The sequence below is a fragment of the Ranitomeya imitator genome, chromosome 1 (genome assembly GCF_032444005.1).
Source record: "Ranitomeya imitator isolate aRanImi1 chromosome 1, aRanImi1.pri, whole genome shotgun sequence".
Classification (NCBI taxonomy): Eukaryota; Metazoa; Chordata; class Amphibia; order Anura; family Dendrobatidae; genus Ranitomeya; species Ranitomeya imitator.
The window spans coordinates 853,030,569-853,057,120 of NC_091282.1; the positions used below are offsets into that span (position 1 = coordinate 853,030,569).

At 45.5% G+C, this 26,552-nt stretch overlaps 1 protein-coding gene across 1 annotated transcript in view; it reads right to left on the bottom strand.

The window, feature by feature from the left end:
- Positions 1-26,552, bottom strand: part of MYO1F (myosin IF) — a 363,040-nt gene that overhangs the window by 235,787 nt on the left and 100,701 nt on the right. The window contains exons 3-4 of the mRNA XM_069741645.1: positions 20,794-20,883; positions 16,118-16,212 (exon numbers count right to left, since the gene is read on the bottom strand). Of these exons, the coding sequence (XP_069597746.1) occupies positions 16,118-16,212; positions 20,794-20,883 (185 nt within the window). The remainder of the gene's footprint in view (positions 1-16,117; positions 16,213-20,793; positions 20,884-26,552) is intronic.

Genomic DNA, 26,552 nt, shown 5'->3' on the forward strand with positions numbered 1-26,552 from the left:
AAAAAAACATATTTTTTCCACAAAAATGATATTTTCGACCCCAATTTTTTATTTTCCCAAAGGTACCAGGATAAATTGGACCCCAAAAGTTGTTGTACAATTTGTCCTGAGCACGCTCATACACTATATGTGGGGGTAAACCACTGTTGGGGCGCATGGCAGAGCTCGGAATGGAAGGAAAGCCGTTTGGCTTTTCAATGCAAAAATGGCTGGAATTGAGATTGGACGCCAGGTCGCATTTGGAGAGCCCCTGATGTGCCTAAACAGTGAAAACCCCCCAATTATAACTCCAACCCTAACTCTAGCACACCCCTAACCCTAATCCCAAACCTAACCATAACCCCAACCACAAACCTAAGCCTAACACACCCATAACCCTAATTCCAACCCTAACCCTAATCCCAACCCTAAACCTAATCCCAGCCCTAACCCTAATACCAACCCTAATCCTAATCCAAACCTAACCCTAACTTTAGCCTCAACCCTAACCCTAACTTTAGCCCTAACCATAACCCTAATGGGAAAATGGAAATAAATACATTTTTTTATTTTATTATTTTTCCCCAACTAAGTTGGTGATAAAGGGGGATTTGATTTACAATTTATAGTGGGTTTTTATGTTTGGCAGCTGTCACACACTAAAATACGCTTTTTATTGCAAAAAATAGTTTTTGCATCGCCACATTTTGAGAGCTATAATTTTTCCATATTTTGGCCCACAGAGTCGTGTGAGATGTTGCTTTTTTGTGGGACGAGTTGATGTTTTTATTGGTAACATTTTCGGGAACATGACATTTTTTTATCGCTTTTTATTCCGATTTTTGGAGACAGAATGAGTAAAAACTAGCAATTCATGAATTTTTTTTTGGGGGGGGGGCATTACACCGTTCTGCGTTTGATAAAATTGATAAGACAGTTTTATTCTTTGGGTCAGTACGATTACAGCGATAGCTCATTTATATTTTTTATGCTTTGGCGGTTTCATATAATAAAAACTATTTTATAGAAAAAATAATTGTTTTTGCATCGCTTTATTCAGACAGCTATAACTTTTAAATTTTTTGCTGATGATGATGTATGGTGACTTGTTTTTTGGGGCACAAGATGATGTTTTCAGCGGTACCATGTCTATTTATATCCGTCTTTTTGTTTGGCGTATGATGATAAATCATTGTTTTTTTATTTTTTTATGGGGTTCACTAAAGGGGTTAACTAGTGGGACAGTTTTATAGGTCGGGTCGTTACAGATGCGGTGACACCAAATATGAGTACTTTAAGGGTATGTTCACACGTTCCTGATTTCCATCCTTTTTTTTTCAGGACTGTTTTTTAAAAAACTGCAGCTCTTGGCAGAAAACGCAGGTCCTTTTTTTGGTCCTTTTTTTGTCCTTTTTTGATGCGTTTTTTGATGCGTTTTTTGATCCTTTTTTATGCAGTTTTCTATGCAGAGTCTGTGTGTTTTCTAGGAAGTTTTTTAGGGTTAAAATGGCTGAAAATACCCTAACCCTACCCCTAACCCTAACCCTACCCCTAACCCTAACCCTAACCCTAACCCTACCCCTAACCCTACCCCTAACCCTAACCCTACCCCTAACCCTAACCCTACCCCTAACCCTACCCCTAACCCTATTCTAACCTTAGTGGAAAAAAAAAAATTCTTAATTTTTTTTTATTGTCCCTACCTATGGGGGTGACAAAGGGGGGGGGGTGTCATTTACTATTTTTTTTTATTTTGATCACTGAGATAGATTATATCTCAGTGATCAAAATGCACTTTGGAACGAATCTGCCGGCCGGCAGATTCGGCGGGCGCACTGCGCATGCGCCCGCCATTTTGCAAGATGGCGGCGCCCAGGGAGAAGACGGCCGGACGGACACCGGGACGCCGGGTAAGTATAAGGGGGGGAGATTAGGGCACGGGGGGGGCATCGGAGCACTGGGGGGGGCATCGGAGCACGGGGTGGTGGGATTGGAGCACGGGGGGGCGGGATCGGAGCACGGGGGGGCAGCCACACTCCGCCCACGCACTTCCGCCCGCTTCCCCGCACTTCCTGCTGCAGCGGTTCTGCACCACAAACCGCAGTAAAACCCGCAGATATTTTTTTCATCTGCGGGTTTTACTGCGGGTTTGACCTCACAATGGAGGTCAATGGGTACAGAACCGCTGCGGCTCTGAAAAAAGAAGTGACATGGTACTTCTTTTTTCCTGCAGCTATTCAGCGCGGCTTTTTTTTTGATTTTCCGCATTGTGGGCACAGCAGTTCCTGTTTTCCATAGGGTACAATGTAATGTACCCTGCATGGAAAACAGCTGCGGACCCGCAGCGGGAAAATCGCGGCAATTCCGCATGAAAAAAAGGATCGTGTGAACATGGCCTTATTGTTTAGATATTTTCTTCATTCAAATATTTATCTAGTGATCAAATAAATATTGATTTTTTTATTATTATTTTTTATATATATATTTTTACAATTATTTAAATAAAAAAATGTTTTCATTTAATTCTAAGTTTTACACTTTGTCCCATTATGGGACACTCATTTTATGCAGGCTAATCGCTTCTTTAGTATACAGATCTGCATGCTATAGAAGCTGTCAGCGCTGCAGCTTCTGTAAGGCCGGTTTCACATTAGCGTTTCCCTGATCTGCGGCGGGCTGCGGATTTCCTCCGTGAAGCCCCGCACTTGGCCACACCTCCGCCGCTAGCTCCGCCTACTTCTGCATGCGGCCCGCATGCGGCCTGCGTACCTATCTTTAACATTAGGTACGCAGGTCATGTGGCTGTATGCGGATGCTGCCGCATGCGTTGTTTTGACGATGCGGCGACCAGCGTAGACGCAGCCTGTAGCATTTTTTTCCACATCGTCAAAACGACGCATGCGGCACCATCCGCATACAGCCGCACGACCTGCATACCTAATGTTAAAGGTAGGTACGCAGGCCGCATGCGGGCCACATGCAGCAGTAGGCGGAGCTAACGGCGGAGGTGCGGAGGAGGGCGGGGCTTCACGAAGGAAGTCCGCAGCCCGCCGCAGATCAGGTAAATGCTAGTGTGAAACTAGCCTTACACTGACCTGAGACACTTCCTGGTCATCACTGCGCATGACAGGAAGTCTCTCAGGTCTGGAGACCCGGATGTCGTCATGATGCAAAGGCAGAAGGGCTATCAGTCCCTCTTCCGGCTCCGGAACGCTGCCATCATGTTTGATCGGAGTGTTCCAGGAGCATCGGGAGCGGTCCGTGAACGTTTCTGGCACTTAGTGTCAGGTGTCATCTGTGAGAATCAGCTGACACCCGTCTGCGGCTCCCGTGAGTGCGGCTGATTGCACATGACGCACTAACCCATCCATGGGCAGACGGGCCCAGGGCACATGGACGTGATAGTACGTTGGATGACAGAAAGGGGTTAAAAAATAGTTTTGCACATTCTAATTTTTTTTAAAACTTTTTACCATTGTCCCAGTATAGGACATCACTGTATTATATCAGATCGCTGATCTGACACTCTGCACTGCATAGTATCAGATCAGGATCTGAAAGGCAGGGAAGGAAGCATGCCAGCACCTGCTCTCAGCAGGCACTCACAAGCCACCTTCCCTGCATGACCCAGAAGGACCCAGCAGCCATCTTGGTGCCATGGGTCTCCATAGAGACCATCAGGAAAACGCAATTGCATTGCGTTGTCCTGATGGAAGTGCGCACAGAGCCTCCTCCCTGCGCGATGACTCTCTATGCCGCTGTACTAGTACTGCTGTTTGCAAGAACGCATCTCCCGCAGAGCACTACTGTCATGATCTGGTAATTCAGTACCACAATGGACATAGGAGTCAGAGCACATACAGTGACCTGACAATAACCCAAAAACATAGAACGAGCTCTGAGACGTGGAAACTCTGCTGACCGCAATCCCTAATCCTCTCCAACACAACTAGAGGCAGCCGTGGATTGCGCCTAACGCTCCCTATGCAACTCGGCACAGCCTGAGAAACTAGCTAGCCTGAAGATAGAAAATAAGCCTACCTTGCCTCAGAGAAATACCACAAAGGGAAAGGCAGCCCCCACATATAATGACTGTGAGTTAAGATGAAAAGACAAACGTAGAGATGAAATAGATTTAGCAAAGTGAGGCCCGACTTTCTGAACAGAGCGAGGATAGGAAAGGTAACTTTGCGGTCAACACAAAACCCTACAAACAACCACGCAAAGAGGGCAAAAAGACCCTCCGTACCGAACTAACGGCACGGAGGTACACCCTCTGCGTCCCAGAGCTTCCAGCAAGCACGAGAAAACAAATAAGCAAGCTGGACAGAAAAAAACAGCAAACAAAAAGCAAAAGCGGAACTTAGCTATGCAGAGCAGCAGGCCACAGGAACGATCCAGGAGGAAACAGGTCCAATACTAGAACATTGACTGGAAGCCAGGATCAAAGCACTAGGTGGAGTTAAATAGAGCAGCACCTAACGACGTCACCACATCACCTGAGGAAGGAAACTCAGAAGCCGCAGTTCCACTTTCCTCCACCAACGGAAGCTCACAGAGAGAATCAGCCGAAGTACCACTTGTGACCACAGGAGGGAGCTCTGCCACAGAATTCACAACACACTACTAGTGCAGCACATGTCGGGAAGGGGTTAATTGCGTAGAGTAAATTTTTAGCGAGTGCATTAGGGGAGCGTACGTCACATTGTTGGTGACGTTCGTTTTTCTTTTGTTAAAAAAATTAGTTACGTTGAGTACATTTTTAGCGAGTGCACTAGGGGAGCATGCATATCATTGCTGGTGACGTTCGTTTTTCTTTTGTAAAAAAAGAATTAGTTGCATGGAGTAATTTTTTAGCGAGTGCATTATGGGAGCGTACGTCGTATTGTTGGTGACATTCATTTCTTTTTTAAAAATAAGTATTTGAGTCGGGTAATTTTATAGGGAGGTCATTAGTGTAGTGAACGTCTATTTTTTTTAATACAAAGTTTTTTTTTACATCTGGTTTTTCTTTTCATTTTTTTCTTCTGTTTCTTCTACATATTATCTCTCTACTTTTTTTTCTCTTTGTTTTTTATAATAAAATAGCTGAAGAGCCCAGCATTGCCCGGGCATAGTAACTAACTGTGGTTAGTTTTAACAAATTATAATGATTATATTGCACATAAAAACATTTTACATAATATATTCAACACTACAGATTTGCAACATAGTATTTGCAAGCTAAAACTTGGAGTAAAACAATCAGAGGAAAAGTATATTAGAAACACGTCACCACTTCTGTAGTTTTCTACCCACTCGTGGCTTTGGCTTATAAATACTGAGGTAAAATACTGAGTAAATACTGAACGTGTGAATGTGGCCTTATACACAGCCTCCACCTGCAGCGCCTCACGCTTCTCTATACACAGCCTCATACTGCAGTAGCACCTCAATTCTCTCATCTTCCCCTCACGCCTCTCATTTCCCCCCTCACATCTGTCATTTTCCCATCATATCTCTCATTTTCCCCTCACTCCTCTAATTTTCCCCCTCACACTTCATTGTCCCCTCACACCTGTCATTTTGACCTCACACGTGTCATTTTCTGATCACTCTACTATTCCCCCTTACTCTTCATTTCCCCCTCACTCTCCTCATTTTCACCTCACTCCTCTCTTCCCCTCACTCATGCAGTGCAACTTCCTTTTATGAGCACAGCGGTGTAATCCATGAGGCTCCTCCCTTTCCCTTCACATCATGCCTCACAGGAGCAACTCCATTCTAGACACGACAGAGTTAGATGTGACCTATGCCTGCCATGCACTGATACCCTGAAGGCGGCGGCCCTGTTTGTAGCTCACAGTGGCTGGGACGTCGCTGTCACGCCGTTTTGTCTGTATCTGATTTTCGGTGTGACAATGCATGTCTTTGCTTTAACCCTTTGCTCCGTTCCCCCTAATTTGAGCTGGGATACTGTTGGCTGTTACCTGTATGGAGCTTCTCAGTTCCCTGCTCTGCTGCACAGCCATACATGGGTGGTTAGGTCTTTGCCCTGCTGCATGACCATCTGCTTGTGCGGTCCCTGGTTGCCGCTGTGGAAGCTGTCCGTGGGTTGCTAGGTCATTTGCAGCTGGTGCATGACTCTCCATGTGTGTCAGTGCGTGCAGTCACAGCCTGGTGCACTGAGTCTAAGTTCCTGCACCGATTGTGCTGTAATGGTTTCAGTTTGTGCTTAGGGCGTGCGCGGTCACACCTCTCCTGCTTTTATCAGGGTTAGGGTGTGTACTTGAAATGCTTTTCCCAACCAATTGCTGTGCGGCAGTTCCTATATAAAGTTCCCCTGCCCCACGGGCAGGGCCTGAGCTACTCACAAATCTCCTGAACTTTGCTATGTGTATTTGTGTTCCCGCACCTCTCCTGTCTATGTTTTGGTACCAAAGTCCTTGCCTTGATTCCTGTTTTGGCGCCTGTCCTGGAGGCGGTATATCCAGGCCCGAATCCTTGATCCTGTACCTGTCCTGTACCTGAACCTGTCTGAACTGTCTGCTGTGATTTGATTATGTTCCTGGAATCCCTCTGCATCTGGAGCCTCACACCCAGTGACTTTGAGTCTCTTGTAACCCGTGTTTCTGCTGAGCATTTACTACTCTGTCCTCTGACTACCATGCAGTGCTAACCCCGTCTGGCCCACGTTCAGTACGGCGGTGCTTGCACCATCATGTTTGAGTTCCTTTTTAGGTCCGATGCCCAGAGCCTGAAGGCTGTAGCTAGGAACCTGATGACCGCTGCCTGAAGCTTGGAGCCTGATGACTGGTGGTGCCTGTAAGTCGTGTCGGATGTCCAGAACCGAACGACTCCTGTCTGATGTCTGCCGGTGACCCTGGATCCAGATGTCCTGATATAAAATAAACCCGGTACTCAACTTATGGTGAATCTCTTGGGATTTATTAACAAGAGAGAAGATAAACGTTTCGGCCAATATTGGCCTTCCTCAGTAACGTACTGCCAATAGGAGCGGTGAAAGGTGAGGCAGTGAAATTCTGCCAGTGCTGTGAGTTCAGGAAGTAGATAGAAGCAGGCTCACAGGGTCCGACCAAAACAGGGTCTGGAATAGCGTGGGTGGCCTGAGAGGAGCTGTAGAACAGATAAGTCCATGCGACGTGGTGTCCACCGCTTGTCTGCCCTGGACTTATTTGTTCTACAGCTCCTCTCAGGCCACCCACGCTATTCCAGACCCTGTTTTGGTCGGACCCTGTGAGCCTGCTTCTATCTACTTCCTGAACTCACAGCACTGGCAGAATTTCACTGCCTCACCTTTCACCGCTCCTATTGGCAGTACGTTACTGAGGAAGGCCAATATTGGCCGAAACGTTTATCTTCTCTCTTGTTAATAAATCCCAAGAGATTCACCATAAGTTGAGTGCCGGGTTTATTTTATATTGATATATGGTGTGGGATCCTACCCGGGCACCTTCACAGGGTAGTGCTTACGGTTCTTTTTCCCAGATGTCCTGATGTCCTATCTGTACCCTGTAACCCTGCCTGTGTCCTGATTTCCTGATGTCCTTCCGGTGTCCTGATGTCCTGAGGTCCTTCCTGTGTCCAGATGTCCTGATGTCCTGTCTGTATCCTGATGTCCTGCCTGTGTCCTGATTTCCCGCCTAGGTGTGCCTCGGTGATCCGTTGGTGCCTTGGGGTCCACAGGGTTGTACCCTTCTGGAGGTGTGGAATTGGGAGCCTGAAATCATCATGTTTTGTTTATGTACTTTGTGACTTTACTTTAGTAAACTTTACTTCCTCTATACCTGAAGTTGTGCGGTGTAATCAAGTCCTACGTGTCTCTTTCCTTGTCCACATGCTCAGCTGCCACAGTACCCGGGTCTCTGCCCTCCCCTAGTTCGGGTAGGCAGGGTCCCCCTCTGTGGTATAAAGAGTCCGTATTGCGTCCCCGGGGGACGTGCGTCCCATGCCTTCTGAGGTCAGTTGGCTTGGGGGCGTCTATGGGCTGGGCCGCATCAGCTGCTGCAGCTTACCATGACAGTCGCAACCGGTGAGTTTTGCAGGGTGGCTTTTGAGGTGAATGTGTCTTTGCCCGAGTGCACTAACAATGTGGGCCGTGTGGATGGGGCTTTGCGTGTCGAGTAAGTGTGGCTCTGCGGAGTGGGCAGGGCTGTTTGGAGAGGGGGCGTGGCTTGATACATAGACACACATACATACTCTCAGCTTTATATATATAGATAGTACCCTATACACAAGCCCCACACATTACATGTGTGAAAGCACCACTTACACACATCCCCGGGGTTTTAAAAAATGGCCCATTTGTCAAGAAGACATTATTCACCAGAGGAGATGGAGCGCCCCCAGACACAGGGCCACGAGTTCTCGGTACCGGGCCTCTCTGGTTCGGTTCTGAGGCTGTCACGGTGGCTAGACCCGGTCCGCGACCCTGCTAAGGGGCATCCAATGAAGGTGGTACAGTCTGTCAGAGATTCGTGACGCCACCTGTGGTGTTCGGTCAGGGTGACCGACGCTGCCATGGGGTCCGCTGGGGTGATGGAATTTCAGCTGGATGGTATACCTTCCCACAGGTGAACTATGTCCCCAGGGCTTCCCAGTAAGGTAGATGGTGATGGTGTGAGGTGCAGTCAATAACGAGGACACAAGGTTGCAGTCTCTTTACCTCTTTACTGTAGACTTCAGGATCCTCAATCCAGAGCATGCTTAACAGGGCTATCTGAGACCGGCCGGTCCGATGGGCACATCCAGAGTTCCCTTTGCAGGTGGAAATCAGTGCCTACCACTAGCGCCTGTGTGTTGTAGTGCTACCCTGCTGAGCATTCGGAATAGTCCTCACAACTTCTGTTCTCATTCGTTCGTTCTTTCTAATTCTCTCTCGCTTGTTCCAGATGTTACTAGTTTCTCGTCCCCCAGGTATGTTATGGCTAGGACGCACCCGTATGACGGGAAGGCTGGGAGCTCTTCCGGGACCCTAGAGATGCCCCTCTTCACGCGTTGCCCCCTATGTCTTCGTAGGAAATTTAAGGTAGACAGCCAACCTATAATTAACTGTCCTGCGGAGTTCGAAGTAAGGCCTAGAGTCAGTTACTCCAGCGGTATTCCGGCCACCGGCTACGCGCCTCAGTAGGATGTTGCCTCGGTCTCACGGCACGACTCCTACTGGTTCTCCTTTGTGCTTGATCTCGTTTCTCACTGTTCCACAATATCCTTCCCTTCGTGTCACTCTCTTAGGATACCGCCGCGGGGTGTGCAGGCGCGGTTCCGTAACGTTCTGCTCTGTTCGCTAGGCACCTGCCAGGTTCCCACGCCTGACAGGGACCCCCTGTGTCTTCTCCCTGCAACACCCCCTGCCACGGGATGTTGCCTGAATCCAACCCAGTCAGCTTCTCACTAACATCCTATCCAACCCCTAGTTTTACCAGTGTGAGGAGTGGCCCAATAAATAAAGCCTTTATCGCCCCCTAGTGGCCAGAGTGTGAAGTGTAATGTGTGCTGGTGATACCTGGTCAGTAGAATTCCTTCAGTGCCATCAGACGTACCATCACTCCCCTTAGCGGCAGAGTGTCATACTGCAACGACCAGATCTCTGTGGCGCTGCAGAGACATACACCTTCCTTGCATCTGACATAGATTCATCCATAGATTCATCCAGTGGAGAAGATAACACATTTGTATATTCCTCCTCCTCTTCCTCCTCCTCATCTAGTGAGGAAGGACTCCCAGTAAGGCGCTCTAGGACCCAGGCAACTCCTGCAGCCATCGATCCTATTTGGATTGAATCCCTGAAAATTATCAACCCGTCATTCCGGATTTCATCGGCAGCTCAGGAATCCAGTTTGACACAGTTGGACTCACTGAAATTGACTTCTTAAAATTCTTTTTCAGTCAGGAAATAATAAATGTTATGGTGACCCAGACAAACCTGTACGCCCATTAATTTTTCACCCAAAATCCCACTCCGTCATACGCTAAAAGGACCCCTGTAAATGCAGCAGAGATGTTGACATTTGGGGAATTGTAGTGCATATAGGCATTATCCGAAAACCAGAGCTTCGACAATACTGGAGTACTGATATTCTCTACAGTACAACGGTATTCTGCATGGCCATGACAAGGACACGATTTGAAGCAATCCAAAAAATTTTCATAGTGATAATGCGCAGTGTCCTCCCCGTGATGATCCAAACTTGATCGTCTATATAAAATTCGGCCAGAGGCTGAACACTTCAGCAGAAAATTTGCTGAGGCATAAACACCCCAGAGGGACATCGCTATAGGTGAATCTCTGGCTCATTTCAAAGGGAGACTAAAATTCCGACTGCTCAGAAAGAGGTCCAGGTATGGAATTAAATTGTGCAAACTGTGCGAGAGTACCTCAGGGTACACGGACAGATTTAGTGTCTACGAGGGTAAGGACAGCCAGATTAACCCCCCTGAATGCCCCCCCCATCCTGAGCGTGAGTGGGAAAATTGTGTGGGAGTTGCTTCACCCACTACTGGATAAGGGTTATCACTAGTGGTGAGCGAATATACTAATTACTCGAGATTTCTCGAGCACGCTCGGGTGTCCTCCTGGTATTTTTTAGTGCTCGGCGATTGAATTTTTCTTGCCGCAGCTGAATGATTTACATCTGTTAGCTAGCATAAGTACATGTGGGGGTTGCCTGGTTGCTAGAGAATCCTCACATGTACTTATGCTGGCTAACAGATGTAAATCATTCAGCTGCGGCAAGAAAAACAATCTCCAAGCACTAAAAAATACTCGGTGGACACCCGAGCGTGGTCGAGAAATCTCGAGTAACTAGTATATTCGCTCATCACTAGTTATCACCTCTACATTGGTAACGTTTACAACGTTCTGGTCTGTTACCCTTGTGAAAATAAACAAAAATAGACAATTTTGCATTCAAAAAGTTAAAAGGTGCTCCTTCCCTTATGAGCCCTGCCGTGTGCCCAAACAGTGGTTTTCCCCCACATATGGAATATCAACATACTCAGAAACAATTGTTCAACATTTTTTGTGGTTTATTTTCACCTTTTACCTTTGTGAAAATAAAAGAATCTTTGCTGAAAGATAATTTTTGTGACTAAAAAGTTTAGTTCAAGTGTGAAGCACTTGAAGGGCAAATAAACTTCTTGAATGTGATTTTGTGCACCTTGAGGGGTGCAATTTTTAGAATAATATCAATTTAGGGGATTTTCTATCATATAGACCCCTCAAAGTGACTTCAAATGTGATGTGGTCCCCCCAAAAAAATGGTTTTGTAAACTTTCTTGAAAAAATGAAAAATCGCTAGCTCAACCCTATTAACCCTTATAACTTCCTAGCAAAAACAAATTTGGTTCCAAAATTGTGCTGATGTAATGTAGACATATAAAAATTAAAATTTGAAAAATTGCAAAATTTTCAACATTTTTGCCAAGTTTCAAATTTTTTCACTAATAAACGCAAGTCACATTGAAGAAATTTTACCAGTATCATAAAGTCTAACAAAGCATAAGTGGAAAAAATAAAACGTAACTTTTATTATGACTAAAGTCACACACAAAAAAACTTAAACCAAACACCCAAGTGAATAAAAATACTGGGGCAAAGTCTCAGACAATTGGTATGGTGACCACAGAGACTGGTTATCCCCAGAAAGGACAGAATGATATCCTCCACAGCATATTGGAGATATCATGAAAATTAGAATTTGACATATAGGGCTGGAGTAAAATAACATCAAACAGCACACAACGTCAGGCTAGTTACATGAATGAACAATAAAAAACCATCAATAGTCGCATATAGACAGTGCCACTGATGGCTATAAATAATGTAAAAAGGAACAATCTCACCGGTTCCAAGATGAGGGCCCAGGAGCGCCGGATAGTTTCTGGTCAGAAGAAAATCCGGAAAAGTAATGGAGACGACAGTCCCTATGTCAGTCCCTATGGGGCTATCGATAGACTATCCCCAAAGCTCCTGCCCTTACAAGGGCAGTCCACAGCTACCCCTGTCAAAACATGCCCTGCACTCTCCCTGTATAGTCCGTCCCGACGCGTTTCATCCAAGCCAAATCTTCAGGGGACTTGCTTGTGCATGGAGATAGAGTGCCTGTATGCTAAAAAAGGAAGGACACTAAGTCCTGCCACCCTCAATGCTGTCTTGCAGAGAGTGAACACGGCACTGGGCTAGTGCTTATATAGCAAAAAGGGGAGGCGGATACCATGTGTTAGTATGACCACTTCCCATAGGGAAATCATATGGCAGCTAAAGGTAACCATGACGACTGGGTAAACCATATGGGGGAACCCACTGTATATTGTCATATATTGTGCCAAGAGCGTACATTGCAAACCACAATCGTAGTGTGATCAAAATGCGACATAAGTACCTGACAGGAGGCCAGACAGTGCACCCTTAGGTTATATACATGTGAAGGCCCCTACTATACTGCGTGCCTATAACCGCGCTGAAAATTCAAAGGTAAGACGCCATAATACACAATGCGGCGCCGCCAGTACATCCTGTGACAAAGAACGCCCCGGATGTTATGGTTACCGGGCAACCCACAGGACGCTAAGCGCAGGAATTAGCCGATGACTCAGGCCATCCTACCTTGCGTGTTCGAGCGCCGGAAGTAGGCGTTACCGGGCAACAAAGACACCAAACACAGCCCCCAGCAGCCGGCGTGCAGCGGCATGACTGGGCGGCACATAGAGTACTAGGCGCCGCAATGCCAGCCCGCTCCCCCGAGTGCACGCGCACCGGAAAGGAAGTAACTCCTATAGCCGACGTGCGCGCGCACCGGAAGGAGGGGTTGCTAAGCAACAAGCGGGCGCAGAGAACAGATGTAACGCTGGCGTACCTTAGTGCCTGTAATGACCGGAATAAGCGCGTGCCGGAAGTTAAGATTGCTAGGCAACAGATGGATGCTAAGCGCAAAGACACAGTGAAGCACAAGCGTGCCAAGTGACAGTAACCCAGTATAAAGGGCTGGCAACAGTGGGTGCAGTTTCAGCAGAGGTGGACATAACCGGGCGACAAAGTAATGATAAAGGGACCCTAAAACCACCGCATAGGTATATCGCGGTGCGAAAAAACACGCCACAGGTCATGGAAATATGCCGCTATATGAGAACGACGGGCAGCACCCGCATAAGACCACATGCCTAGTGTACCTAAGAACAAAGGGAATGCAACGCTACATATTGTGTGCAAACGTAGGTAGGTAGCAAAGAACTGAAATTATACACCGCGTGCCCAGGTGAAAAAAAACCCAAAATGACGGGGGCACCATGTATAACGTAAGCTGGACACACACCTGTAGCGACAGCTAGAGCGGCCAATTTTGTTACTTATTTATAACATACCGTAACTCGTGCTCGGTATGGGTTTTCATATGGCATTTTTCAATTTTATTTTCCATGTTTTTGTCGTATCTGGTTAAACATATAACTTGTGTCTAATCATATCCAGGGCTGTAGTATACCATACCCACTCCTTTCCATGAGGTGTCCACTTCTCTGGATGTACATTCCATTGTTCTTGGCACTTTAGGTTGATTGTGGGTTATATATACAGCCTGGTGGCCGCTCTAGCTGTCGCTACAGGTGTGTGTCCAGCTTACGTTATACATGGTGCCCCCGTCATTTTGGGTTTTTTTTCGCCTGGGCACGCGGTGTATAATTTCAGTTTTTTGCTACCTACCTACGTTTGCACACAATATGTAGCGTTGCAGTCCCTTTGTTCTTAGGTACACTAGGCATGTGGTTTTATGCGGGTGCTGCCCGTCGTTCTCATATAGCGGCATATTTCCATGACCTGTGGCGTGTTTTTTCGCACCGCGATATACCTATGCGGTGGTTTTAGGGTCCCTTTATCATTACTTTGTTGCCCGGTTATGTCCACCTCTGCTGAAACTGCACCCACTGTTGCCAGCTCTTTATACTGGGTTACTGTCACTTGGCACGCTTGTGCTTCACTGTGTCTTTGCGCTTAGCATCCATCTGTTGCCTAGCAATCTTAACTTCCGGCACGCGCTTATTCCGGTCATTACAGGCACTAAGGTACGCCAGCGTTACATCTGTTCTCTGCGCCCGCTTGTTGCTTAGCAACCCCTCCTTCCGGTGCGCGTGCACGTCGGCTATAGGAGTTACTTCCTTTCCGATGCGCGTGCACTCGGGGGGGGCGGGCTGGCATTGCGGCGCCTAGTACTCTATGTGCCGCCAAGTCATGCCGCTGCACGCCGGCTGCTGGGGGCTGTGTTTGGCGTCTTTGTTGCCCGGTAACGCCTACTTCCGGCGCTCGAACACGCAAGGTAGGATGGCCTGAGTCATCGGCTAATTCCTGCGCTTAGCGTCCTGTGGGTTGCCCGGTAACCATAACATCCGGGGCGTTCTTTGTCACAGGATGTACTGGCGGCGCCGCATTGTGTATTATGGCATCTTACCTTTGAATTTTCAGCGCGGTTATAGGCACGCAGTATATTAGGGGCCTTCACATGTATATAACCTAAGGGTGCATTGTCTGGCCTCCTGTCAGGTACTTATGTCGCATTTTCATCACACTACGATTGTGGTTTGCAATGTACGCTCTTGGCACAATATATGACAATATACAGTGGGTTCCCCCATATGGTTTACCCAGTCGTCATGGTTACCTTTAGCTGCCATATGATTTCCCTATGGGAAGTGGTCATACTAACACATGGTATCCGCCTCCCCTTTTTGCTATATAAGCACTAGCCCATTGCCGTGTTCACTCTCTGCAAGACAGCATTGAGGGTGGCAGGACTTAGTGTCCTTCCTTTTGAGCATACAGGCACTCTATCTCCATGCACAAGCAAGTCCCCTGAAGATTTGGCTTGGATGAAACGCGTCGGGACGGACTATACAGGGAGAGTGCAGGGCATGTTTTCACAGGGGTAGCTGTGGACTGCCCTTGTAAGGGCAGGAGCTTTGGGGATAGTCTATCGATAGCCTCATAGGGACTGACATAGGGACTGTCGTCTCCATTACTTTTCCGGATTTTCTTCTGACCAGAAACTATCCGGCGCTCCTGGGCCCTCATCTTGGAACCGGTGAGATTGTTCCTTTTTACATTATTTATAGCCATCAGTGGCACTGTCTATATGCGACTATTGATGGTTTTTTATTGTTCGTTCATGTAACTAGCCTGACGTGTGCTGTTTGATGTTATTTTACTCCAGCCCTATATGTCAAATTCTAGTTTTCATGATATCTCCAATATGCTGTGGAGGATATCATTCTGTCCTTTCTGGGGATAACCAGTCTCTGTGGTCACCATACCAATTGTCTGAGACTTTGCCCCAGTATTTTTATTCACTTGGGTGTTTGGTTTAAGTTTTTTTGTGTGTGACTTTAGTCATAATAAAAGTTACGTTTTATTTTTTCCACTTATGCTTTGTTAGATATATGATTTATAGTGGTATCGTCTATGTGACCTGCAGTCAATATATAGACTCTGCTTTGTCTCCAGTATCATAAAGTACAATATGTCATGAAAAAACATTCTCAGAATCAGTGGGATCCATTGACACATTCCAGAGTTATGACCTCATAAAGTAACAGGTCAGAATTGTAAAAATTGGCCTATCAGGAAGTGAAAACAGGCTTCGGGGTGAAGGAGTTAAACAACATGAATGTATAAAAATCTGATGGCAATCGCATGGTTCAAGTGCTGCGTGATTTTTTTCTTACACCCATTCATTTCAAGCAGTAATAAATATTTTTTATCCAAAAGTGTTGTCCAGAGGGTGGTGTAAAGTAATGCCCTAGGTGCTCACCTACCTCTGGATGTCCTTGTTCCCAGCCCTATGTATAATAAATGTTTATTAGGTTGGTGCAATTTAATTTTTCTTTGGTTTTATTTTGCTGCAATTAGGTTTTTCAATCACCCATTTATGGTGAAAGCGTGCCTAGCTCTTCAGTTGTTTGCTCAGCAGCTGCAAAAGCTTAGAGATAACATTGCTGGGAATGTCATGTTGTCAGTGTTGGTCAATTTACACTGCTGACTTTCTCATCTTGTTGGTAAGATATCACAAATTTCTACCACAGCTGTACTACTGTAATTAGCTACTGAAGTTTCCAGTGTGCACAACATAAGGACTGGAATCCAGCATCTTACCTGATGATGACGCACTGGTTTTCACCATCAATCAGCATATTGCGATACATGTTATCTGTTAATGCATAGATATGTGGAGGATTCTCATACTGAGCCTGAGGAAAAATATATTTAATAATAAGCCAGTTAGCAAACACATGAAAACATAGTTAGGACATACTGCTTGCTCCAAACATTGTCTTGAAGTGCTCACGTCAGGAGGTAAAAGTACTAGAGGTGGTGTAAAGAGCAATAATGAGAGTGGTGGCGGAGAAGGAAATGATAGAGGTGGTGGAAAGGGCAATGATGGGGGTGGTGGAGAGGGCAATGATGGTGTGGTGAGGGAAAAGGCAATGATGGCCCATTGCCCAGAGACTCCACTACAAAACCCTAACCATGATGTACAAAGCCATCCACAACCTGTCTCCTCCATACATCTGCGACCTCGTCTCCCGGTACTTACCTACCCGCAACCTCCGATCCTCACAAGATCTCCTACTCTACTCCCCCCTTATCTCCTCTTCCCACAATCGTATACAAGATTTCTCTCGCGTATCACCCCTACTCTGGAACCCTCTACCACAACACATCAGACTCTCGCCTACCATCGAAACCTTCAAAAAGAACCTGAAGACCGACCTCTTCAGACAAGCCTACAACCTGCAGTAACCACCGATCGACCAAACCGCTGCATGACCAGCTCTACCCTCACCTACTGTATCCTCACCCATCCCTTGTAGATTGTGAGCCTTCGCGGGCAGGGTCCTCATTCCTCCTGTACCAGTTATGACTTGTATTGTTTAAGATTATTGTACTTGTTTTTATTATGTATACCCCTCCTCACATGTAAAGCGCCATGGAATAAATGGCGCTATAACAATAAATAATAATAATAATAATAATAATGGGGGTGGTGGGGGAAAAAGCAATGATGGGGGTGGTGGAAAGGGCAATGATGGGGGTGGTGGGTGAGAAGGCAATTATGGAGGTGGTGGAAAGGGCAATGATGGGGTGATGGGAAGTGCAGTGATGGGGCTGGTGGGGGAGAAGGCAATAATTGAGGTAATGGAGAAGGCAATGATGGGGTGGTGGGAGAGAAAGAAATGATAGAGGTGGTGGAAAGGACAATGATGGGGTGGTTGGGGAGAAAGCAACAATATAGACTGCCAAAAGTGCCAATACCTGGTTTAAAAGCAACAGTATCATTGTGCTTGATTGGCCAGCAAACTCACCTGACCCTAACCCCATAGAGAATCTATGGGGTATTGTCAAGAGGAAGATGAGAGACACCAGACCCAACAATGATGACGAGCTGAAGGATGCTATCAAAGCAACCTGGGCTTTCATAACACCTCAGCAGTGCCACAGGCTTATTGCCTCCATGCCACACCACATTGATGCAGTAATTGATGGAAAAGGAGCCAAGTATTAAGTGCATTTACTCAACATATATTTCAGTAGGCCAACATTTCGGATTTTAAAATCATTTTTCAAGCTGGTGTTATAAAGTATTCTAATTTATTGAGATAATGACTGCCGGCATCACTGCATGGCTTCCCATATCCCATCTTTCTCACCACTCTGGGCCATGCTGTGAGGTCTGTCCTCTGCCGTGTCCTTGCTGTGAACCTCATGTCCTTGCTTGCTGGATGCTTCCTGGCTGTATGCCTAGGGTAGCGGCCCCGGCACTTCCTGAGTCTTATTGAGGCAGTGTGCAAACTCCTAATTTGTCCCCAGCCTATTTCCAAGAGGTATTGGGTATTTAAAGCATCTCCACCCATAGGGAGATGCCTGAGCAACAAACTCTCTGTCTGCTTTCTGCTGCTGTCCTGTCCTGTTTCTCCCCCCCCCCCTCCCCGGGGGCTGTATACCCAGACCCGTACCTGTATTCTGTCTGTCTTGCTTCCTCCACCCTGGGGGCTGCATACCCAGGCCCCTACCTGTATTCTATGTGCCTTGCTTCTGTCACCCTGAAGGCTGTAAACCCATTCCTGAATTCCTTGTCCTGAACTTGTTCCCGTGTCTGTCCTTGTCTGAACTTCTCCCTATACCTGTACCTGTTTGTATCCTTGTCTGTTGCCTTCCCTACTCAGTTGTGTGTATCTTTGTGTCAACTCATTCTGCTCTGCTCCTGTCCCGCATCCTGCGGCTCTGCTCTGCTCCTGTTCTGCACCTCGTGGCTCTGCTCTGCTCCCTTCCCGCATCCTGTGGCTTGGCTTTGCTCCCGTCCTGCATTCTGCGGCTCTCCTCTGCTTTCCGCATCCTGTTGCTCTACTCTGCTCTCCATGTCCTGTGGTTCTGCTCTGCTCGCCTCGTCTTGTGGTTCTGCTCTACTCTCCGCGTCCTTCGTTTCTGCTCTGCTCTCCACATCCTGCGGCTCTGCCTCACACATTCTGCAGCTCTGCTCTGCTTTCCACGTCCTGCAGTTCTGTTCTGCTCTTCATTTCCTGCGATTCTGTTCTGCTCTCCGCGTCCTGCGGTTTTGCCCTGCTCTCTGCATCCTGCGGTTTTGCTCTGCTCTCCGCGTCCTGCAGTTCTGCTCTACTTTCCACCTCCTGCGGTTCTGCTCTGCTCTCCGCGTCCTGCGGCTCTGCTCTCACCCCGCACTCCATGGCGCTTTGTCCCTCCTGTCTGTAATGGTTACTACCAGTTCCCTTATGCCACTCGTACCTGCCTATGTTCCCGTGCCTCCTGAAGCAGTTCCTGTCCCTCCAGTCTGAACTGGTTCCTAACAGTTCCTGTCCCTCCAGTCTGAACTGGTTCCTATAGTTATATGCCTGAGTAGAGACTTCCCTCAGGTTAGTGGTCCCGTAATAATAGATACCTGGGTATCCCCAAATTAACTGTTTAAGAGCTCCTTTATATCTTATAGGTATTGTATTGTGCGTTTTGATCTATTTATACTCAGTGTGCCATCCCAGGGTGTTAGGGCTGGCAGAACGCACCGAGTAAATAGAGAGATGTTATTTGGTGCGTTCGCAGCCCGGGGTCTACCGCACAGGAGTGAACCTGCTGCTGGGAAATGGCGGTAGAAGCGAACTCTGTTATTTCACAGAGTCGCCTAAAGAAAGCACTGTGTCCTGTTTAACTCACAGGAGTACACAGCAACTGCCAAGCAGATAGCAGTTTGTGGTTATGCAATGAAAGAGGCAATCATACAATCTCCTCACCGGAGGAGCCGGTATTCTAGGGGCTTATTTCAGCCAGGGCCTGCAATCCATACACACAATCTCCTCACCAGAGGTGCCGGTATTCTAGGGGCTTATTTCAGCCGAGTCCCTGAACACATATACATGTAACCACACTGGCGCAAAGCACATCACTTAGATTTGATACTAGCGCATGGCTGTGCGGCCATGCAAACCTTTTATAGCTGCAGCAAGTACAGGACCTTCCTAGAAGGACCAATGAGAGGCTGCCACAGAGCTTGAGCAACTTCAGGACCTTCCTGGAGAACCAATGAGTTTTGCTGCAGTATCTAAGAATGTGACCCTCGATCTCCAATGAGAGATCTTACCCTGGGCATGCTCAGAAGGGGAAAAGCAGGTCTGCTCGCCACTGCCCAGCACTGGCTTCAATGGCAGAAGCTGGAAAAGCAGCAGTAACCCTTTGCACAGAGTGAGACTGAACAAGACACTGGGACCGACGTCTCCGCTGAGCAGGCTCCACTGCGGCAGGAGAAGAATGGGAGACCGCAGCGGAGATGGCCCAAGATTCCCCTTGTGCAGAGGTGGGAACTCAACCCCTAACATTGGGGGTCTCATAATACCACCTCAGCTGATTTACACATGTTTTCTTAATAACTTGTTTGTCCTTTTGTTAGGTAAATTTCCTCTAAAAACCTCAGTGTAATACAATTAAAGCGGAAACTTTGGGATTAGCACATTGATTTCAGCCCTAGCTGAATGATTGTAAATAATGGGGGGAACCTTAGGCTGTTTTCATACAATATTGAATTTCTCTTCAACTCCTATTCCATTAAAGGGAGTGTTGTTATTTCTGTCTCTGTCTCGGCTTGTGACTCGCTGGATCTCATTCGGACCTCTGGTCATTACAAAAGCAGGTGTTATCATCAGATAGGAACTCATTCAGGGAGAAGACGTACATGTCCCCAGTGAAAACACCCACTTGGACTTAAGGGGTTATTCCCAGCTCCACGATCCTATCTCAATATGTTGTAGGTCTAATAATAATAATAATATTGGCAGATGCCTCCAATTAGAAATGTAGTATCTTTTTCTGATTCACCATGTCTCTTTCCTCATGTGTAGAGCATTGCAGTACCTTAGGTATCTATGGTTATGTCCACTGATATAGTGACAGTTAGATAGCTAGTTGCTGGTCGTAACCACGGATACCTAAGGTCCTGCAATTCGTGCACATGAGGAAAGAGACAGAGCGAATCAGAAGAACTATACTACATTTCTAATTGGAGGTATTTGCTAATATTATTATAGGATCTTGTAGATGGGAATAAACCTTTAACTAAAGGTAACTCATTTGGTGCCAAATATGTTGATTGCTAATATCTCCACAATGGAGAGGCAAAATAAAAAAAAACATGTATTCTGCCCTGCAACCACTATTACATTATATTCAATGAAAAATTTGGTGAAATATTTAGGTGTACAGAAAATCTCTTTCTCACATTCTCACTATATTTAGCATAATCTAAATACGAACATATAATTACTTACAGCTCCTTGATATAATTCAACTTCTCGGTCTGTGAAATACGGCATCTGCTTAAATGGATTGACTGAAATAAGTACAGAGCCTATGTATGTCTGGCAGTACAGTAAAGGAAAAAACTAACATTGATACAATGCAAAAAGTATAATAACAAGCAATGCTATAACGTCCAGATGAAAATGAAATGAGAAGGTAAAACAGTTTTGATGAATGTTACATGTAATACGGTACATACAGTGGTTACGGAAAGTATTCAGACCCCTTTAAATTTTTCACTCTTTGTTTTATTGCAGCCATTAGTTAAATTAAAAAACATTCATTTTTTCACAATAATGTACACTCTGCACCCCATCTTGACTGAAAAAAACCTGAAATGTAGAAATTTTTGCAAATTTAATAAAAAAGAAAAACTGAAATATCACATGTTCATAAGTATTCAGACCCTTTGCTCAGAAACTCATATTTTAGTCACATGCTGTCCATTTCCTTGTGATCCTCCTTGAGATAGTTCTACGCATTCAATGGAGGCCAGCTGTATTTACCGTAATTAAACTGACAGGACTTGATTTGGAAAGGCACACACCTGTCTATATGAGGCCTCACAGTGCATGTCAGACGACCAAATGAGAATCATGAGGTCAAAGGAACTTGGCAAGGAGCTCCGAGACAGAATTGTGGCAAGGCACAGAATTTCTGCAGTACTCAAGGTTCCTAACAGCACGGAGACCTCCATAATCCTTAAATGGAAGAAGTTTAGGACCACCAGAAGTCTTCCTAGACCTGGCCATTCAGCCAAACTGAGCAATCGTGGGAGAAGAGCCTTGATGAGAGAGGTGAAGAAGAACCCCAAGATCACTGTGGCTGAGCTCCAGAGATGCATTAGGGAGATGGGAGAAAGTTCCACAAAGTCAAATATCACTGCAGCCCTCCACTAGTCGGGCCTTTATGACAGAGAGGCCCGACGGAAGCCTCTCCTCAGTGCAAGACATATGAAAGTCCGCAAAGAGTTTGCTAAAAACACATGAAGGACCCCCAGACTATGAGAAATAAGATTCTCTGGTCTAATAAGACGAAGATACACCTTATTGGTGATAATTCTAAGCGGTATGCGTGGAGAAAATCAGGCACTGTTCATCACTTGCCCAATACAATCCCAACAGTGAAACATGGTGGTGGCAGCATCATGCTATGGGGGTGGTTTTCAGCTGCAGGGAGAGGAATACTGTTTATCATTGAAGGAAACATAGGTGCGGCCAAGTACAGAGATATCCTGGATAAAACCTCTTCCAGAGTGCTCTGGACCTCAGACTTGGCCGAAGGTTCACCTTCCAACAAGACAATGACCCTAAGCACACAGCTAAAATAACAAAGGAGTGGCTTCAGAATAGCACTGTGACCATTCTGGACTGGCCCAGCCAGAGCCCTGACCTAAAGCCAATTGAGCATCTCTGGAGAGACCTGAAAATGGCTGTCCACCAATGTTCACCATTCAGCCTGACGTAACTGGAGAGGATCTGCAAGGAAGAATGGCAGAGGATGCCCAAATCCAGGTGTGAAAAACTTGTTGCATCATTCCTAAGAAGACTCATGGCTGTACTAGCTCAAAAGGATGCTTCTACTCAATACTGAGCAAAGGGTCTGAATACTTATGACCATGTGATATTTCAGTTTTTCTTTTTCAATAAATTTTCAAAAATTACTACATTTCTGTTTTTTCAGTCAAGATGGGGTGCAGAGTGTATATTAATGAGAAAAAATTAACTTTTTTGAATTTACCAAATGGCTGCAATGAAACAAAGAGTGAAAAATTTAAAAGGGTATGAATACTTTAAAGGGACACTGTCACCTGAATTTGGAGGGAACAATCTTCAGCCATGGAGGCGGGGTTTTTGGGTGTTTGATTCACCCTTTCCTTACCCGCTGGCTGCATGCTGGCTGCAATATTGGATTGAAGTTCATTCTCTGTCCTCCATAGTACACGCCTGCACAAGGAAAGATTTTCTTGTGCAGGCATGTACTACGGAGGACAGAGAATGAACTTCAATCCAATATTGCAGCCAGCATGCAGCCAGCAGGTAAGGAAAGGGTGAATCAAAAACACAAAAACCCCGCCTCTATGGCTGAAGATTGTTCCCTCCAAATTCAGGTGACAGTGTCCCTTTAAGTACCCTCTGTACACAGTCATTTGGCCTCTACTGAAGTCCTCTAGTGTTCGCACTCACTATGTTACCTCTTTCAGGGTCCTCATAGAACATTATGGCCCCCACACATAGTATAATATCCCCATCCTGTGAATTTTTCCACACAATTTGCCCCCCGCATTACCCCTCACATGCACAGTATGATGTCCCATAGTGCCACCAAAAGCCACTTTAAAATGGCTTTATAATACATTTTATGAGTCCAGCTATAGATTGACAGTGTTTCATTCGCCACCCACCTATCCAGCCTGACTGACAGCTGCGGATTGAGATCTCAACAGCAAGAGGGTCCCTGAGGAGCTTCCAATCAGGTAAGGTGGCTGGAGATTGAGTTAAACTTTCATAAATGATTGAATACCTATTCTGATATTGATTTTCAAAGTAAGTACATCAGTATTATCAGGTCTAAGAGAGTCTTTTAGTAATATGCTGTGTGTATTGTGAAATCTAGTGACAGATCCGATTTAAGGACTTATGACTAGGGTTGAGCGAAACGGATCGTTCATTTTCAAAAGTCGCCGACTTTTGGCAAAGTCGGGTTTCATGAAACCCGACCCGATCCCTGTGTGGGGTCGGCCATGCGGTACGCGACTTTCGCGCCAAAGTCGCGTTTCGTATGACGCGCTTGGCGCCATTTTTTCAGCCAATGAAGGAGCGTGGGCAGAGTGATGACATGGGTCTTAGGGGCGTGGACGGCTATCATCATCTCGTCGCTTGTGCGCTGTAGCGATTTGAAATGTGTAACACCAGCTTTTCTGTTCAGGGACGGAGGAGAGAGAGAGAGAGAGAGAGAAAAAAAAATTCCCATTGACTTTGCATTGGGTTTCGTGTTTCGGTCGATCCCCGACTTTTCGCCATAATCGGCCTATTCCACTCGACTCGACTTTTGAGATAGTCGGGTTTCGCGAAACACGGCTCGACTCTAAAAAGGTCAAGGTCGCTCAACTCTACTTATGACTCCTACTGTAGAGAGCACCTTTTTCACCACTGCAGACCTGATGACTTTTTGTTAATAACAGACAGTTAACATTTAATTTAGGTCTGGCAGAAACTCATATTTTGTGTATACCTGTCTGGTTATATTAAGTTTATGTTTAGTCTGATTGATATGAAGATGAGGGATTACCTATTAAATCTCAGAAAAGATAGCTAAATATTAATGCCAACTCGATCTTTTGTAATGCCCCCACACCACACATTTGTCATTTAAATCTATATACTTGTAATTGTACAGAAGGTAAAAAGCCAAGCATTCACAATTCATACCCTTATTACACAGAACGACATCTCAATGAAAAAAAGAAGTTGAATTTGGAAAATGAAAAAACACTTTCTGCACTTTCAGCATGTATCACTGGCGGATGCGTCACACTCACACACAGCAGCCCCTACACCGGCTACCTCTTCCTTCCTCTCCTCTTTCTCTTGTCCATTTAAGGACTCTTTTTTTCAGTTAACCACAACTTCTCTCTTTACTTTTCCCTCCCACTGAAAAAAAAGTTACTGATTAGTAGATGTGAGATAAGCTGCTCGCTTCATGTTATGTGATTATGGTATTAGAAGGATTCTAATCGGGAAAAAAAACCTAAATACTATAAGTGGTTTTACAACGGCGGTGATAAGATGGTAACGGTACCCGTCCATGTATAAAGATGAGATGCAAGACAATGATGGAAACAATTTAAGTAGCTCCTTTTGTCAGCTCAGCAAGTGCTGGAATACTGACATCAGCCACCAAAACTTTATCTGCCTTTCTTCATTGAATTGGGTATTCAATTAATTATTTAGTATCTAGAGCAGTGTTCCCAAAGTTCGATCCTCAAGAGCCACCAACGGGTCATATTTTCAGGATTTCCTTAGTATTACCCAGGTGATAATTCCATCATCTAGACAGTCAATAATTCCATCACCTGGGCCATACTAAGGAAATACGGAAAACACGACCTGTTGGTGGCTCTTGAGGACCGAACTTGGGGAACACTGATCTAGAGAAATGATTATAGTTTGTTTGACAAATGCTATATGCAAATTGTCTCTTCGGAGAGGAACTTGAACTGAAATTCCAGTGTCATCTATTGGAAGCAGCGATCCTACAAGTTACTATCGTGCCTTTAACGAACCTTGAAATATGACATAGGATAAACACCTAATTAGAATTTGAATTTGTAGACACAGTGTTTCGGGGTATTGCCCCTCATCAGTACAAAGTATGAGATCTGATTTGGCTGAGTGAGAGGATAAGACTTCCAACAGGTGGTGCTATAGAGTTCAAGTCCTCTTCCTTTATGAAGAGACAATTTGCATATTTAATTTCCCAGAGGAGCATGCAAGGCGTTTAAGTCTGCTCATACTGGCATGCCAGATCTGGCATGTCATTCTCTGCAAGGAGAAAAGTTGCACCTTAGATCCCAGTCTTTGCCTCTTACTCAGCCAAATCAGATCTCATACTTTGTACTGAGGAGGGGCAATTGTTGTGAATTCCGCTCTTGGGCTCCCTCTTGTGGTTTCTAGTGGTATGGCTGCTCCTTGAAGTTAGCTGTCATCAGCTGCCTCCATTTATCGTCTCTTCTGCTCGGCTATTTAAGCCTGGCTCTTTCTTCAGCCAGTGCCACTTGTAAATGGTTCCTGGTTGGATTCACATCTCTTTGGAGTTCCCTGTTATCCTGACCAGTTCAGCAAAGCTAAGTTTTTGCTTGCTCTTTTCTGTCCTTAGATTGTGGACTTATCCATTCTGTGCTTTCTATGTTTGTCCAGCTTATCAGTGTGAATTATTTCTGTCTTGCTGGAAGCTCTGGGAGGCAGATTTGCCCTCCACACCTTTAGTCAGGTGTGGAGATTTTTTGTAAACTCTGCATGGATTTTTGTAGTGTTTTATACTGACCGCACAGTATTCCATCCTGTCCTATCTATTTAGCTAGACTGGCCTCCTGTGCTCATCCTGGTTTCATTCTGTGTATGTCTTTTCCCTCTCCACTCACAGTCATTATTTGTGGGGGGCTAATCTATCCTTTGGGGATTTTCTCTGAGGCAAGATAGCTTTCCTGCTTCTTTCTTTAGGGGAAATACCTGCCTAATTATATGGCAATGCTCCAAATTGGAATAAACATCAAAGAAGGCAATATAGAAGCAATATAGCCATAAAAAAGTCAAATTTTATTAGAACACATATATACACAAAATATTTAAACGAATAAAAAGTGGGGCAGAAGAATATGCAAATGGAATAACCACCGCTAGGCAAAACGTACTGTATAAACGCTAATTATGCCATATGGAAAAAGTGATAAATAAGTTAAATACTTTCAATCTAAATATAGTAATTAATGCGCAGTATAGAACAAAAAATGGTAAAAGGAGTCACAGAGGACTTCTATAAATAACATACAAGTGTAGTATATATTGCGCATAAATTATAACAGTAGACAGGCATATCATATAGCTCTACTGAATGATATCCTCATAGATCATATAGAGTATAATCAAAACAAGGTGAAGATCCTCCAAAATAGACCATAAAGGGATGAATAAAGCGCTGCAAGAAAAATTGTATACTAGGGCAAAGA